Genomic DNA, 14,975 nt, shown 5'->3' with positions numbered 1-14,975 from the left:
AAAATCTCATAAATTCACCAGGAGTTTGCTGCCACCTCGTGGTGAAAAGTGCAACAGCAGCGCGGATGATCCCGCATCAACGAGCGACACCTGCTGAAGCGTAATTGATGTTTCTGTCTCCTCACAGACGTTTCTCCCCTAACGATACAGGGAGAGTCCAGACTGACGCACAGAGGTGCTCAGAGCAGCAGCATGTGCGGCTCTGACAAGGACGGCACCGAGCGGGCGGCGCGCTGATTGACCCTGCAGCTCACCTGTGCGCGCGGAGGCCGCGTAAAGACTCAGCTGGGAGCAGCGCTTCCCCCAACAATCCTCTGTGACCATGACCCTGATCAGAAATGAGTCAGATCGCGCCGTTAAGTCTGAGTGAAGGTCAAAGCGTGAGCAGCCTGACCGTGGTGGTCCTGCTGCTCGTGCCCTGCGTCGTCCTGCTGCTGCTGCTCAACTGTCTCTTCCTGGTCTGCAAGCTGCTCGTCCTGTCCAGGAAGCGCAGCAGGTCCCGGAGGGGGGTCGCGGAGGAGATGCTCCTGCGCTCCAGCCTGCACGCGGTGTCCGACTCGAGCTTCTCCCCGCTGCCCAGCCGGAGGGGAGACCGCGCGTCTCCACCGGAGCGCGTAATGACGCACCCAGTCACCTCGTCCAGGGCCTCGTCCCGGGAGGCGCACGGAGCAGGCCACAGGATGCGGCTCCTGACTCCAGATGGAGCCGCCGGGTTCCAGATGGCCCTGAGCACCATCAGAGCCACCGCGTCCTCCTCCTCCCGGGTCACACCGGGTCGAGACCCGCTCTCAGCTTTACGCAGAAGTGCGCCGCTTTTAACGCGATTCAGCGACTCGGAAGTCCGAGTGAACCTCGTACCGCCAAACTCTCCCACAGTGAGTCGGGGAAAATCACCTTTCCTGCGTTCAAAGTGTTTTTTTTTTTTTTTAAATTGCATGTTCTGATATTCACGTGTAGGCTTCACTGGTTCCTAAAGTGTGGAGCGCGGAGCTTTTTAGAGCCGCAGGAGAACTTCAGGGTGGAAGCAGCAGGAATCTGGAGGTGAGGGGAAAGAAACACGATTTCTTGAAATGATTCAACTTTTGAGAAGAAATCTGAAAAAAAGAAATGGATAGAGGTTCATCCTATATATTCTTTCGTAAAAGACATTTTGAAATCCGAGCATGGTGTAAGTCAGGAGTGTTAAACTCATTTCCTCTTGAGTGAGTTGGTAAAATAGTGCCTTAATAAGCTTTAGATTTAAAGCGGGGTGTCAAACCTCAGGCCTGTGAGCCAAAACTGCTGTTGTGCCAAAAACTGCTTCCTGCGCAGGGGAACGCGACTGCCTGGCCGCTGCTGGAGATGTCCGTTCTGTTCCAGCAGCTTTTATCAGGATTTACAGCCGTAATGTACAAATAAACCAAACTGTATGTGAATCAAGTGTTTCCTGTACACAAACAACTGGCATCAAATACTCTGTTGACGAAAGTCTGAGGCACAGAGACGTTGGACATTTCCCATCATTAAAATCAGCTTTATGTTGAGAAAGTAATTGTTTGGTTTTGTGAGAATATCAACACTTTCCTGTTGGAAACTCTGATTGTGGAATCAGTGAGTGTCGTCATTTGGATCCCAGCAGGAGGCGGATCACCTCCTTCATCAGAGCTACAGCATGCCGACAGACCTGAATCCAGAGGTTGCAGGGCTGCGGTTGGACTTCCTGGACCAGCCGTCACAGACGTCCTGCTCCGGCTCGTCTGCAGTCGGTCCGGGACTCGATGGCGACTTCGGAGCGAGTGCAGGTACTTCGTCTGCTTCTTCTCAAACGCGGCGATGGACAGAAATGAAAACGTCTCCAGTGTGGGACAAAGTGAGGAGCGTCGAGTTGTTTCATGTTGTCTTGTTCTGTCGTGCCGCCTCTCCTTTTAGACGTCTTGTCATGTGGAGGTGATTGCGCTGACACTGGCTTGATTTCCCAAAAACGAGTTTATTACAATAAAGAAGAGTATGGTCCCTTCTCTAGGTTCACGGTGCAACACGTCCCCATATATATAGAAATATACATGTCCTTCCATCGGCAGTAAGACCCCGCTTCTATAACTCAGCTCATCCTTGACCGCGTGCGAAGGCATCTCATTGGCCGACTCTCTCTCAAGTAACCCTTATCCTAACGTTCCTAAAACATCCAAACGTTTTTCCTCATCAGACGCAATAAAAAGCAGGACTTTTACGACTGACGGCAAGAATGACTGTCTTTCCTCCGTGTGTGTGTGTGTGTGTGTGTGTGTGTGTGTGTGTGTGTGTGTGTGTGTGTGTGTGTGTGTGTGTGTGTGTGTGTGTGTGTGTGTGTGTGTGTGTGTGTGTGTGTGTGTGTGTGTGTGTGTGTGTGTGTGTGTGTGTGTGTGTGTGTGTGTGTGTGTGTGTGTGTGTGTGTGTGTGTGTGTGTGTGTGTGTGTGTGTGTGTGTGTGTGTGTGTGTGTGTGTGTGTGTTGCAGGCGTGTCCCTTCGGATCCTGTCGGCGGACAGTGACGGCCACGCCCCCTCGGCTCTGGAGTGGGATTATTATGACCCGAGTTACGTCCGACAGAACAACGTCCCCAAACCGCAGCGCCACCGTCTGGTGCTGCACAGCAAGCACTACTGGGTCTGACCGCGGCTTTTAATGTTTTTAACTTGACAAGGTATTTGGACTGTTTTTTACTTTACGACTTATTTTATTGTCACACAATCGTCTTGACCACTTTCAACTTGATATTTTTTTTTTCCATGTTTAGAAACTCACTCGTCACCGAACTTGTTTAAATTGTCATGTTTACGTTGCACTCGTCACCACTTCCTGTACGACTTCCCATGTTTAGTCAAAATTATCTATCGTCACTATTATGTCTGTTTTTGTTTCACCTAAAAAGAAAAACGCAGTATTTCACTGTATAAAATGAGTTTCACTCGGATCAAAAGATATTTATATTTTAATAAAGGACCTCATGATTTTTCTCGTGAATATTTTCTTGGTAGTGATCATCTCTCAATCGAATTTTAGGATTTTGCAAAGGTTGCATGTTTGTTTCTCAAAGAGAAAATAGACACGTTGCTTGTAGGAGCCATTTTATGTTCATCCACTAGGGGGCGCTTGGGCAATGTGTGGAGGAACTAGAGCTCTCCCATGTCTTTTTCTGATATGCAAATTGGATAAGACACAACTTTATCATTCCAGTGAAATGTTGATTGGCAGATGCAAATAAGCTGCAGTTTAATTTGTGGGAAGTTGTAGAGTATTGATATTAATGTGAACATGCTTCAGACATGAACTGCAACATGGCAAAGATTTCGAGTTAAAAATATGAAAGGGGGAAAAGAGCATTTTCACTTTAAAAGCAGGAAAAACATGAGCTTGTTGGATTTGAATACAATAAATAAAAATGCAGATTACACCAATGTAGAAACCCTGACTAGGTTTCATCTTTCTAACGATCCATAATGGTAAAGACCCCCACCATTATTAGGTGTAACATTGATTTGCCTTTTCTTTACTCTCATATGCAAAGTTAATTTTGTCGAATGCGCCAGCCCGCAGTGAATGTGTTAAGTAATTTTCCACTGCTTGAGCAGCGTGACAAGTGAAATCTATTTACTGTTAGTTTATAAAAAAAAAAGAAAAGATGCCACAATCGACATTTCAAGGGTTTTTGTTTTAAGTGATTTATCTAAAATACTCTGCTTCTTTAACCATCTGAGGAAACCGTGTGTTTTGATTGGTTGGAAGTCTGAGCTGCTGATGGCCAAAGAGCTGTGCTTGAAAATGGAAACCTGATCATCGTTCAGTGAACCAGGTGGAACAAACAAGTGGTGCAACTGGTTTATGGTGGACGTTTGACTTTCTTGCAGAATGTTTACCCTCGTTGCTGCGCATCGAAATAAAGCGCTTTTAAGGAAGGATGAAACTGGCCTTTAACATGTGAGCAGCATTTCTTTCCCCAGCTCACTGATGTTTTTATGGTCTTCCTGCTCCACCTTCCACCGGCAGTAAACAAACTTGAAATCATTTCAAAAGAATTCAATGACTCTGTTGGAATATTTTATTCTCTGTACAGTAAAGATCAAGCGCCACTTGAATTATTATTTAAGTTCACAGAAAGTAACACGAAGAAGACTACTCGAAGCTGGACAGGAAAGTCAAGACGACCTGCTTGAGTTTGGCGTCCGAAGCCTCTGAGATTTTACCGTCGGCCCTGCGGAAGACAAATGAAGAGTTAATTTTATTTTGAAAGGACGTCTGGGACGTGGGGCTGGGAGGTTTGGAACGTGCCTGATGGCGGCCAGCAGTTCCTGGTGTTGGCTCAGGATGTGCTGGAGGAAAGCCTTCTCGAACTTGGTGATCTTGCTGGGCTCCATCTTGTCCAGGTGACCGCGCACGCCGGCGTAGATGACGGTGACCTGCTCCTCGATGGCCATCGGCGCTGCGGGACAGAGTGCAGGACGTGAGAAAAGACGGCACTGAGAGGGAGGAGCTGGACAGAGGCGGGGCTACTCACAGTACTGGCCCTGCTTGAGCAGCTCGGTCAGACGGACGCCGCGGTTCAGCAGCTGCTGCGTGGCGGCGTCCAGGTCGGAGCCGAACTGGGCGAAGGCGGCGACCTCGCGGTACTGAGCCAGCTCCAGCTTCATGGTCCCGGCCACCTGGCGGGGGAGGGAGCGCAGTGAGAACCATGAGGAGACAAGCCAGGCCGGTCGGAACTTTTCTTTTCAGAGATACTGGACAACCAGTCTGGACACGTGACGACTTGGCATGCGGCTGCAGTAGACAACATGGCGGCCTGCGCGGTGTCATGACTCCGGGGACTTGGTTATGGTGGAAACTACCATTATCCTCATCGGTTAGTTGGTTAGTAACTTTTTCTTTTTACCGTAAGCCAGGTCGTCTCGGACTCCGCCATTGGACTTGCAAAATATTTTAATCGTCTCGACCGAGTCCAACTCTGTTTTAAAACTTTTTTTTAATTGACACAAATCCCAGAACAGTCCAAGACTGTTTAAAGGATTTAAAAAAATGTTTTACATTTCACTGTATTTTGTGCAGAACGTTTCATCGGGAAACACTGCTTAGATCTTGATATATAAAATAAGTCCTTACATAGCAGATATGCTTTTGTTTAAAGAAATGTCTCGGTGAATAGTTTAATAAAGCAACATTGTTTTTGTTTATCTGCACACACAAGGTTGTCACATTTTCAACTCTGTTCATGGTGAGGATTGATGTCATCTAAGGAGGCTTTTCCACCAGAAAGAACCAGGTTCTAGTTCTGGTCCAGGGCCAAACTTGGCACCAGTTCTGTCTTTCCACCACCAAAGCCCCGGAATACCAGGGGTTAAACTGGTGCTACGCTGGCCCCACTTCGTTGCTGGGCCAGAGGGGGGCCAGAGAGGAGCCAGAGTGGAGCTTGACGCATCATCAGCTGGGGGCGGAGTTATCACTACCTACAAGGCGGAAGAGACGCTGAACCGGCTTTCTAAAATCGACAGCGAACACGGAGCGGTTCTAGAGAAAAAAATAATATAAGTTGTTCCCTGAAGTTAATAACACGAGGGAACAAGATAATTTAATCCAGGATCACAGAGCCGTGGCTCTCCAGAGCGGTGCACAGCTCCGTCGATATATATTCTAGAATCAGTTCTTTTCATGGTGACGTCATTGTGACTAACTCCACTTCCAGGTCTTGTACGGCGTTCTGACCGCAGGCTGAGGTCTGCATGAGGCAGCAGGGGGCGCTCCGCTATGAGACGCTCCACAGAACTTCTTTATAATGAAGCCAGACTTTTGGTTCATCAGGAACTACTAAACAAACTACAAACTACTGTAAATGAAAGTTGGAGTTTTTAGACCTATAATGAGCCTTTTAATGGCTTCATGTGAAAGAGAATTTTTAATCAGATGGTGACCCAACCTGCTTCATGGCTCTGGTCTGAGCAGCGGATCCCACACGAGACACCGACAGACCCACGTTAATGGCTGGACGGATTCCTTTGTAGAACAACTCCGTCTCCAGGAAGATCTGTGGGGAGAAAACGAGAATGACGGTCTGCTACGCCACACCGCTCCGGGCCGTGTCTGCTGCTCCGTCGCTCACCTGTCCGTCCGTGATGGAGATGACGTTGGTTGGAATGTAGGCCGACACGTCTCCGGCCTGCGTCTCGATGACGGGCAGCGCCGTGAGGGAGCCGCCTCCGAAGTTGTCGTTCATCTTGGCGGCTCTCTCCAGCAGACGGGAGTGCAGGTAGAAGACGTCTCCGGGGTACGCCTCGCGGCCGGGGGGGCGGCGCAGCAGTAGGGACATCTGACGGTAGGCGACGGCCTGGGGGAGGACCCACAGTTAGTAGACGAGACGCTGCTGGGCCAGTTTCCCCCGCGGGGAATCGTTCCCAGCCTCACCTGCTTGGACAGATCGTCGTAGATGATGAGGGCGTGCTTGCCGTTGTCCCTGAAATACTCGCCCATGGAGCAGCCGGAGTATGGAGCCAGGTACTGCAGCGGCGCGGCGTCGGAGGCCGTGGCAGACACCACGATGGTGTACTTCATGGCGTCGGCGTCCGTCAGCCTCTTGACCAGCTGCGCCACGGTGGACCTCTTCTGGCCGATGGCCACGTAGATGCAGTACAGCTTCTTCTTCTCGTCGGTGCCTTCGTTGAAGCGCTTCTGGTTGATGATGGTGTCGATGGCGATGGCGGTTTTGCTGCGGCGTGGGGGCAAAGACTCGGATTTAGCACACGGGCAGAGCCTGACATTCGGGTAATTAATGCGTCGGCGTTCAACAGCCACACACTGATGGATGCAGAAAGTGTCCGAAAACCAAAAGGCTGAAGGTAATCCCATACTGCAGCTGCTTTTATCACGATGTGAACCATCTCCCCCACTCACCCGGTCTGCCGGTCTCCGATGATGAGCTCGCGCTGCCCGCGGCCAATCGGCACCAGACTGTCCACGGCCTTGATGCCGGTCTGCATGGGCTCCCTGACGGAGATGCGGGGGATGATGCCGGGGGCCTTCAGGCCGACGCGGCGTCGCACCGTGGAGCCGAGCGGACCCTGAGCAGGAGGAAGGCAAACATGACCGCAAACTGCGGGTGAGCGTTTGAATCCAGTCGGAGGCTGAATTCCACGGAAATGTGCAAATATGGACATTTCAGATGCCGTTGGATTCAGAATAAACCAGTTCATGAGCCACATGCAGCCTCCTTTCTGCTGGGGTGGACCGGACCCGGGAAATACTGCCAGAAATGTAAACTTCAACAGTTTTTTTAATTGTTGTGGTGCAAAAAAAAACAACCATTTAGTATAGAAAATGACCATATTTCTCAACATAAATCCAATTTTAACAAAACATTCTGGTGCAAAATACAGTGAAAGTCCAGAAAAGTGGTTTCATGATGCAAGTTTGTACAAATCTTTACTATTTACTTGGTGGTTTTACCAGATCGGAGGCTCTGACGTTTCACACCCCTGATCTCAACTCAGGCTGCAGATGTTTAAAGGATCAGGAAATATATAATATATAGTATATATTGCGTACTTAGCACTATTGACACCAGTCTACCTATATTCATCATGTGTGCTATTTTCTTTATTTAGGTTCAAAAATTTTCATTTCTTTATTTTTTCATTCTTCTATCCTATAAAAACGGTAGTTTCAGTAAACAACATGCACTTAAAGCATTTTACTGCACATATATTAAGCTGGATAATTGTTGTGTGTGATAAATAAAGGGCTTGACTTAAAATAAATATCAGTTTAAATCTGGACTACTGTTAGTCTGATCTGCTGCCAGGCGATGACACAAAAGTCTGAAAGGGAAAACTAACTTGTTTTTACCCCTCAAGTAACTTAAACACCATCAACACATCAAGCCAACGCTCCCCAGGAGTTCCGGCTCTTCCAGCAGTTTGTCTTCCTCACTTCTGTCCTTTGGATTTTCGGACCAGGAAAAAGTGGAAAGTAGAGAAAAAGCAATGTTTCTGGACCCTGGCGATCAAACAGCCCCCTGCAGGACATACTGAGAGCTCGAAGATCACATTTAGAATACCTTCCCATCAATGGCGTTTCCCAGAGCGTCGACGACGCGGCCCAGCAGCTCTATGCCCACGGGCACGTCCACGATGGCGCCGGTTCTCTTCACGACGTCGCCCTCTTTGATCAGCTTGTCGTTACCGAACACCACGACGCCGACGTTATCGGGCTCCAGGTTCAGAGACATACCCTGGAGGGGGAAACGTTTAAATCTACTGTGAACAGAACCAACCAGACAACTTCACATGACAATTACTGCTGCACCTCTCTCTCTCTTTTTTATTCCTCTCTTTCAGACTCTTGCTCTTTGCTGCTCTGTTAGTGATGCACTATTATTTTTTTTTTTTACAGAGTGTCCACAGGTCGTTTGAGTCAGTTACGCATGCACACTCTCACATGGAAGCAAACGCCATGTCATTTACGCACGCACATCCGGTATTCTTTTCAAAGTACAAGCTCAGTTAGGAGAAGATTGTTTTGAAAATGCGTTTTGACTTTTATTTTGAAGTTGTGTCTGGAATGTTGTTGGTAAATAAGGTCGAGTATGAAGAACTTATTCAGTTGTGGATCTCGGGTCGGAGCGCGGGAGCCCGCACCCCGTCTCGGACGTTTAGTTCACACCTCGGAAACCAGAGCGCAAAAAAAGAAAAAAGAAACCGAAGCGCTGTTTTACGCGCTTTCGATTGTCCAAAACATCCCCGGTCATTCGCCACGCTCCCACGTCTACAAGAACCTGAGTGAATGAAAGTCAGAAAGAGCAGCAGCCGGCCGACGCCCCCCCACAGAGAGACCGACGACTCCTCGGTGCAGATTACAACTGTGACGCTACGCAGCCACGTAAAAAATCAAAGGTACCGGTACCGGCTGAGCCCGGTATAGTTTAAAAGTTTTAAAGGTGTCAGTACCGCGATATCAATACAGTACCGGTATACCGAACAACCCTACAGGAGAACATGGACTGGGAGTCATGACACCACACAGGAAACTACGGTATGTTGTGATTGTCTCTACTGAGCATGTGCAGAAACAGCAGCAGCATTTCAGAAAAGTTCCATTTTTCGTGTTTCCACAGAGACGAAACATGTTCAAAAAGTTCCACCCTCAGAGCCAGGGCTGAACCATTTTGGAAAATGATCCAATTGCGATTTTTTTCCTCAGTATTGCGATTTAATATGCGGTTATTTTTTCAAGGTCCTCTTCTCATTTATTTTTCAACAAACACAAGCAATAAATCAATGTGTATTATAATAAACAATATCAGATTTATTCTACATAAATTGTTATTTCTTATAGGCCAGGCTTATGTTAAGATAAAGTCAAATGAAGCATGTATTAATATGAAAGACAGTTTATTTATCTTCGACTTCAATTACAGTAGTAAACTTACTAAATACTGTGTTATTATTATTGTTGACTTTAAATGAGGCTGTAATAAACTCCTCTCTACAGTAAAGTATGAAATGTAAATTATGGTTAGTATCAGGTCAGAAAAGGAAGCAGTACAAAGTATTTTTGTTCCATGTGGACAATGAGGGGGTCTGCGTGATGTCATATCATAATAAACTAGTTCTATCTTTAAAAGCTCAGAATGACTTTATTAATCCCATAATTATTAATTCTTTAGCAAGGCAGCACCAACAGCAGTGCTTCCAGCTCCAACAACACAAATGATTGGGACTATTTTCAGGGAGTTTAGCGTGGAGTAGGACGCAGCTTCACAGAGGTGTGAATCGTCTGCTCCAGCGGAGGAGCTGCTGTTCATTGTTTAGATGTCAGTGCTGTTCTCCTCGGAGAGATGGAGTTTTAAAACGCTGACGTCTGGCTGCAGAGCGCCGCCTCGCTGGACTACGGCTTTGCTAACATCCACGTTGACGCGTTGCTTTGCTAACATTGCACGTTGCTGTGTTGCTTTGTGGTGTTTTGAGTGTAAAATCCAAACAGCAACATGTTGCCATGAAAAGTTGGATAGCACAGTGCTACTTCCCTAGCCTGCTCGCTGGCTGCAAACTGTGGACTGGATTTCCTGACTCATTCCTCCTGGTCTCATTGAGACCCGCCTCCCTTCAGGAAATCCAGTCCACAGTTTGCAGCCAGCGAGCAGAGCAGCAGCAGGGAAACACTGTGGAGTCATTTCAGTAACAGTGAAGCAGACGAGGATCATGGATCAGAAATCTCTGCAGGTTGGATCGGAAATTTCTGATCCGTGAATTATGTTGATATCGGAACCCGATCCCGGATCGGATCCGTCCCTAATAACAAGGCCATTGTGCAACAGGCTCACTTGACTTCCCTCCCTGCTGCTCTGTTCCGCTCACTCACGACGTATATGTGGGCGCAGGACGAGATCACGTGACCAGATCACGTGAGCAGTCAAATCGAGCCCTTGTGAGTAGAAAATCCCATTTTATCATAAAGCGATATTATCACAAATGCAATTAATCGTTCAGCCCTACTCAGAGCCCTTTAAATAATATTGTGTGTTCCTCCTTTTCCATGGAGACAGAATCTCAGTGTTTCAGAAAGGTCTCTGGTCGGGAACCGAAAACACAACCTGAGTTTTCAGTTGCCACCTAAACGTTAGGAACTCAAGAGAAAACTGAGCTTCAGGGCAAAACGTTCCAAGTTTCGAGGTTTCCACACATACCTTCAAACCCGAGGAGAACTCCACCATCTCCTCAGCCTGCACGTTCCTCAGCCCGTACACTCTGGCGATACCATCGCCGATGGACAGCACGCGGCCGGTCTCCTCCAGCTCCGCGCTGGTGTCGGCCCCCATGATCTTCTCCTCCAGGATGGACGACACCTCGGCCGTGCCTGTGACGTTTGCGGAGCGTTACTCCACGTGGACACCAACACACACCAGGTATGAACTGATCACCTGTTATGAAACGATGCGAGTCGATACGTCCTCGGAGAGCTGACCTGTTTTCTGCAGCCATGGACGAGCGGTGTGCAGATTCTGGGCTCCTACACAAGCTGCGGCAACATTTTTGGAGACCTGCCACCCAAAGGGACAGACAAAGCGAGGAGTTTACTCAAGTCCATGCAGTACATAGTTCTATATTTTACAATGACTCCCAACATTAGGATGCTGTATTTCTGAAAGCATATCTCTACACTGAAACTTAATCCATCAGTGTGCAATTATTTAAAGAGCTCCAGGTCATGCAGCTTGCAAACACTTAAAACAAGTGAATTGTGTCATTTTAATGTGCAATTCAAAGCAATGCAACACAAATACTGACAGTGGTCGAAGGAGATAAAGCTGACCTTCAATGCTACATTATTTAGCTCTGCCAGGTACACTGACAACTCTTTAACAGTGCCGAATGTGGAAATAAAATGAATCATTTAATCAACATTAATGACCTAATAGGCTATGTTACTCTGTAAAAATCTGACACTGACAGCAATCAGTAGCGCTCAGAGGCCCCGTGTTTCCGATTAACTGGTTCCCGTGTTAACTGGTGACCAACTTCTTGTAGCGTCCGTTGTTCCTGCTATTAACAGCAGGTGAACACCATATAACCGCATTGACAATAACGTTTTAAAGTGTCGTACATTTGTGAGTCTTACAACATTTGTCGTTACAAACAGCAACGACGGACGCTAAAGGAAGTCGATCACCAGTTAACAGGGGAGCCAGTTAATCCGAAACACCGGTGAAGGGCCCGGTGTCCTCTGCGTGCAACAAGGCGCTTTCCTGCGAATAAATCTCATTTTACCCGTCCTGGTCATAAAAACTGAGCACATAGATACGCTAGAGGTGCTTACAAATCCAGCTCTTCTGGGTATGGTGCGGGCCAGAGCCGCGGCGACGCGAACAGACAGCATGTCGGTGCGGAGAGGAGTCTGTGCTGCTCCCGGAAAGGAAAGAGAAGGACGTCGGGCCGGCGGCGCGCGCCAGAAACGTCACTGCGACCCGGAAGTGAGTGATATATCTGCTCTATCTTCCATAGACAGAGTAGACGCCTCATGGACTGGGCAGCGACAGGTCAACAGCGCCGCCATCTTGGACCGGTGGTGGTGGCGGCAGGGGTGAATGAACATCGACGATGGAAAGAGGTACTCCTATTCTCTAAGAGTCTCAGTAGAATTTTAAGTTGAATTTTAAACCGATTCCCAAACTGTTTGATTTTTTTTTTAAAACGTCATACATGTAGCTACTTTGTTTAGTGTGTGTTAATGTGCAGTACACACTTTGTTTAGTGAGTGTTAATGTGCAGTACACACTTTGTTTAGTGTGCATTAATGTACAGTACACGCTTTGTTTAGTGTGTTAATGTGCAGTACACGCTTTGTTTTGTGTGTGTTAATGTGCAGTACACACTTTGTTTAGTGTGTTAATGTGCAGTACACACTTAGTTTAGTGTGTTAATGTGCAGTACACGCTTTGTTTCGTGTGCGTTAATGTACAGTATTAACGGATCAATATGGGGGTGGATGCATCGTGCTTTGGGGTTGTGTTGCAGCCAGTGGGACAGGAAGCATTGCTCAGGTTGAGGGAAGAATGGATTCCATTAATTACCAGCAAATATCACAGCATCTGTAAAAAAGCTGAAGCTGAAAAGAGGCTGGATTCTACAACAGGATAATGATCCTAAACATACTTCAAAATCCACCATGGACTACCTCAAGAAACACAAGCTGAAGGTTTTGGAATGGCTTTCACAGTCTCCAGACTTAAACATCATTGAAAATCTGTCTCTTAAAAGAGCTGTGCAAGATGACCCAAGAATATTCCAGAACTGGAAGCCTTTTGCAAGGAAGAATGGGGGAACATCCCAAATGATTGAATCCGGAGACTTGTAGTTGGCTATAAAAAGTATTTACAAGCTGTGATATCTGCCAGAGGAGGTGTTACTAAGTACTGAAGCTACTGATGCTGTAGGGTGCCCCGACTTTTGCACATGCCAAAGTGATGTTTTTTTTTGGGTTTTTTTACCAGTTCACTGGTGGACAGAAATACACAACAATAAGTTTATATTCACAAAATTCAAACAATAGTAATGTTCCATCTTACCTGTGAAAAGTAATCCCCCGAGCCCTGCTCTCTACAGAAATACTCCTCACGGTGCTCTGGGGTCTTGGATTCTCTGCTGCTGCAGTTTGTGTTTACGGACTTGATGACCAGGCCAAGATGGGTGGGCCAGGATGGCCGAATTGTCCCTCCTGTCTCCTTCTCTATCCACTTCTCCTTCACCCCAGAAGTGTTTTGTGTGGCGGCCATGATAAGGACTGTCTGAATTCTCAATAAGCAAAGGAAAGGAGGCTCGTTGCTTCCTTTAGAACCTCCTTTAGCCTAGGAAACAGTGATGCTTCCTTTAGAACCTCTTTTAACCTAGGAACCACTGATGCTTCATTTAGAACCTCCTTTAGCCTAGGAAACACTGATGCTTCCTTTAGAACCTCCTTTAGCCTAGGAACCACTGATGCTTCTTTTAGAACCTCCTTTAGCCTAGGAAACACTGATGCTTCCTTTAGAACCTCTTTTAGCCTAGGAAACACTGATGCTTCCTTTGGAACCTCCTTTAGCCTAGGAAACACTGATGCTTCCTTTAGAACCTCCCTTAGCCTAGGAACCACTGATGCTTCCTTTAGAACCTCCTTTAGCCTAGGAACCACTGATGCTTCCTTTTGTTGGGCTGAAGATTCCATTGAACTCCTCCAGAAGTTTCTCCCCCAGAGGAGAAACACCAGGGACAATGAACAGGCCATAAAACAGCAGGGAAGAAGCCAAAGACCCCAGGACGTCTCCAACCCCCCAGGTTGGCAACCAATGGTAATGGTCGAACCCGACCCGAACACCACAGGGGTCCAAAATTCAATCTTGGTGAAGCTTTTCCTACCAACTCTCTCTGCTTCTCAATCCGACCACCGAGAGAGACACACGTCTCTGCTACCTCGGGACGGTAAAGAGAGCACCAAGTTGGCCCCCAGAACCAACGTCAGCCCGCTGGACGAGCAGGACACAGTTTGGACTACTTCCTCTATTTTCCTTTTTTGGGGATTCTGGAGACTCGAGCCAGCGTCTCCTCTCCTCCTCTCAGCTGCACTGCTGCACCTGAAGCCAGGCCTCTGAATTCAGGATGCTGAATTCAGACCCGTGAACAACCAGTTACCGCAGCCTCACAGAACCACACAGCACCACGGACGGTGCTGTCCAGCACCAAACCACGGACAGTAAGAGCTTTTGTCTGGGCAGAGATTGTTAGATTAGCGTGAAGCTAACATGCAATGTGTTTCAATGTGCCGCTGATGAAGCCCTCGTGGCTCATATGTTTGTGTACGCGCGTTCATGCGCACCAACCAAGTCCGGGACTCGGGTTTTCCACCTCAGAACCAGAGGTCAAAGAGAGCTCCAGGCCCACTAGGAGCTCTGTGTGGAGGAACCAGCGTTCAGAACCGAACCTCGCCAATATTCTCTGTCTCCCCCCTCTCTTATTCCCCCCCCTTTTCTCACTAACCCAGGTCTGTGCGGCCCTGCGCCCCTGTTATCTGATCAGATAAGCTCACAGACACACACAGCTACATGTAGCAACCAACTGCTATCTGTTGCTGCAAGACCACCTCTGCCTTGATCACCAGAGTTCTAACTGCATGTCCCGACATCCACTTAGAACTCCGGCGCTCAGAACCGTCCCAACGGAACCGCCCGTTCGTTACGCCCTCGGTAGACGACCTCGCTCCAAGCCTGGGAGGACTGGGAGGCTGCTTTACAGCATCTCACACACACACACACACACACACACACACACACACACACACACACACACACACACACACACACACACACACACACACACACACACACACACACCTACACACTGTACATAGTGTTTGCTGTTTAATACATTAGAGCTCCGTGTTAGATGACGTTTGATACTTAAGTGTGTTGATTTATGGAATGATTTCTGAATTATTTATGAATTAATAC

At 47.7% G+C, this 14,975-nt stretch overlaps 2 protein-coding genes across 2 annotated transcripts; one reads left to right on the top strand and one right to left on the bottom strand.

Annotated features, from left to right (window-relative positions):
- Positions 1–338: 338 nt before the first annotated feature.
- hwa (huluwa) lies at positions 339–2,629 on the top strand (the record flags this gene model as incomplete). The annotated part of the gene is made up of 3 exons (XM_080477018.1): positions 339–875; positions 1,616–1,781; positions 2,475–2,629. 3 exons carry the CDS (start codon positions 339–341, stop codon positions 2,627–2,629), a joined length of 858 nt encoding a protein of 285 aa, XP_080333144.1.
- Positions 2,630–4,040: 1,411 nt separating this feature from the next.
- On the bottom strand, positions 4,041–11,946 carry atp5fa1 (ATP synthase F1 subunit alpha). Its single transcript, XM_080477311.1, has 11 exons — positions 11,813–11,946; positions 10,961–11,036; positions 10,683–10,852; positions 8,055–8,228; positions 6,893–7,059; positions 6,407–6,707; positions 6,105–6,329; positions 5,922–6,029; positions 4,512–4,656; positions 4,286–4,436; positions 4,041–4,208 (listed from the first exon to the last, which is right to left on the bottom strand). The coding sequence occupies exons 1-11, from the start codon at positions 11,870–11,872 to the stop codon at positions 4,130–4,132; spliced, it is 1,656 nt and encodes a 551-aa protein (XP_080333437.1). The 5' UTR covers positions 11,873–11,946; the 3' UTR covers positions 4,041–4,129.
- Positions 11,947–14,975: the final 3,029 nt, after the last annotated feature.

This window comes from Lipophrys pholis (assembly GCF_963383615.2).
Source record: "Lipophrys pholis genome assembly, chromosome: 12".
Lineage (NCBI taxonomy): Eukaryota > Metazoa > Chordata > Actinopteri > Blenniiformes > Blenniidae > Lipophrys > Lipophrys pholis.
The sequence above is the reverse complement of the archived record's forward strand: the minus strand, read 5'-3'. Positions and strand labels throughout refer to the sequence as shown.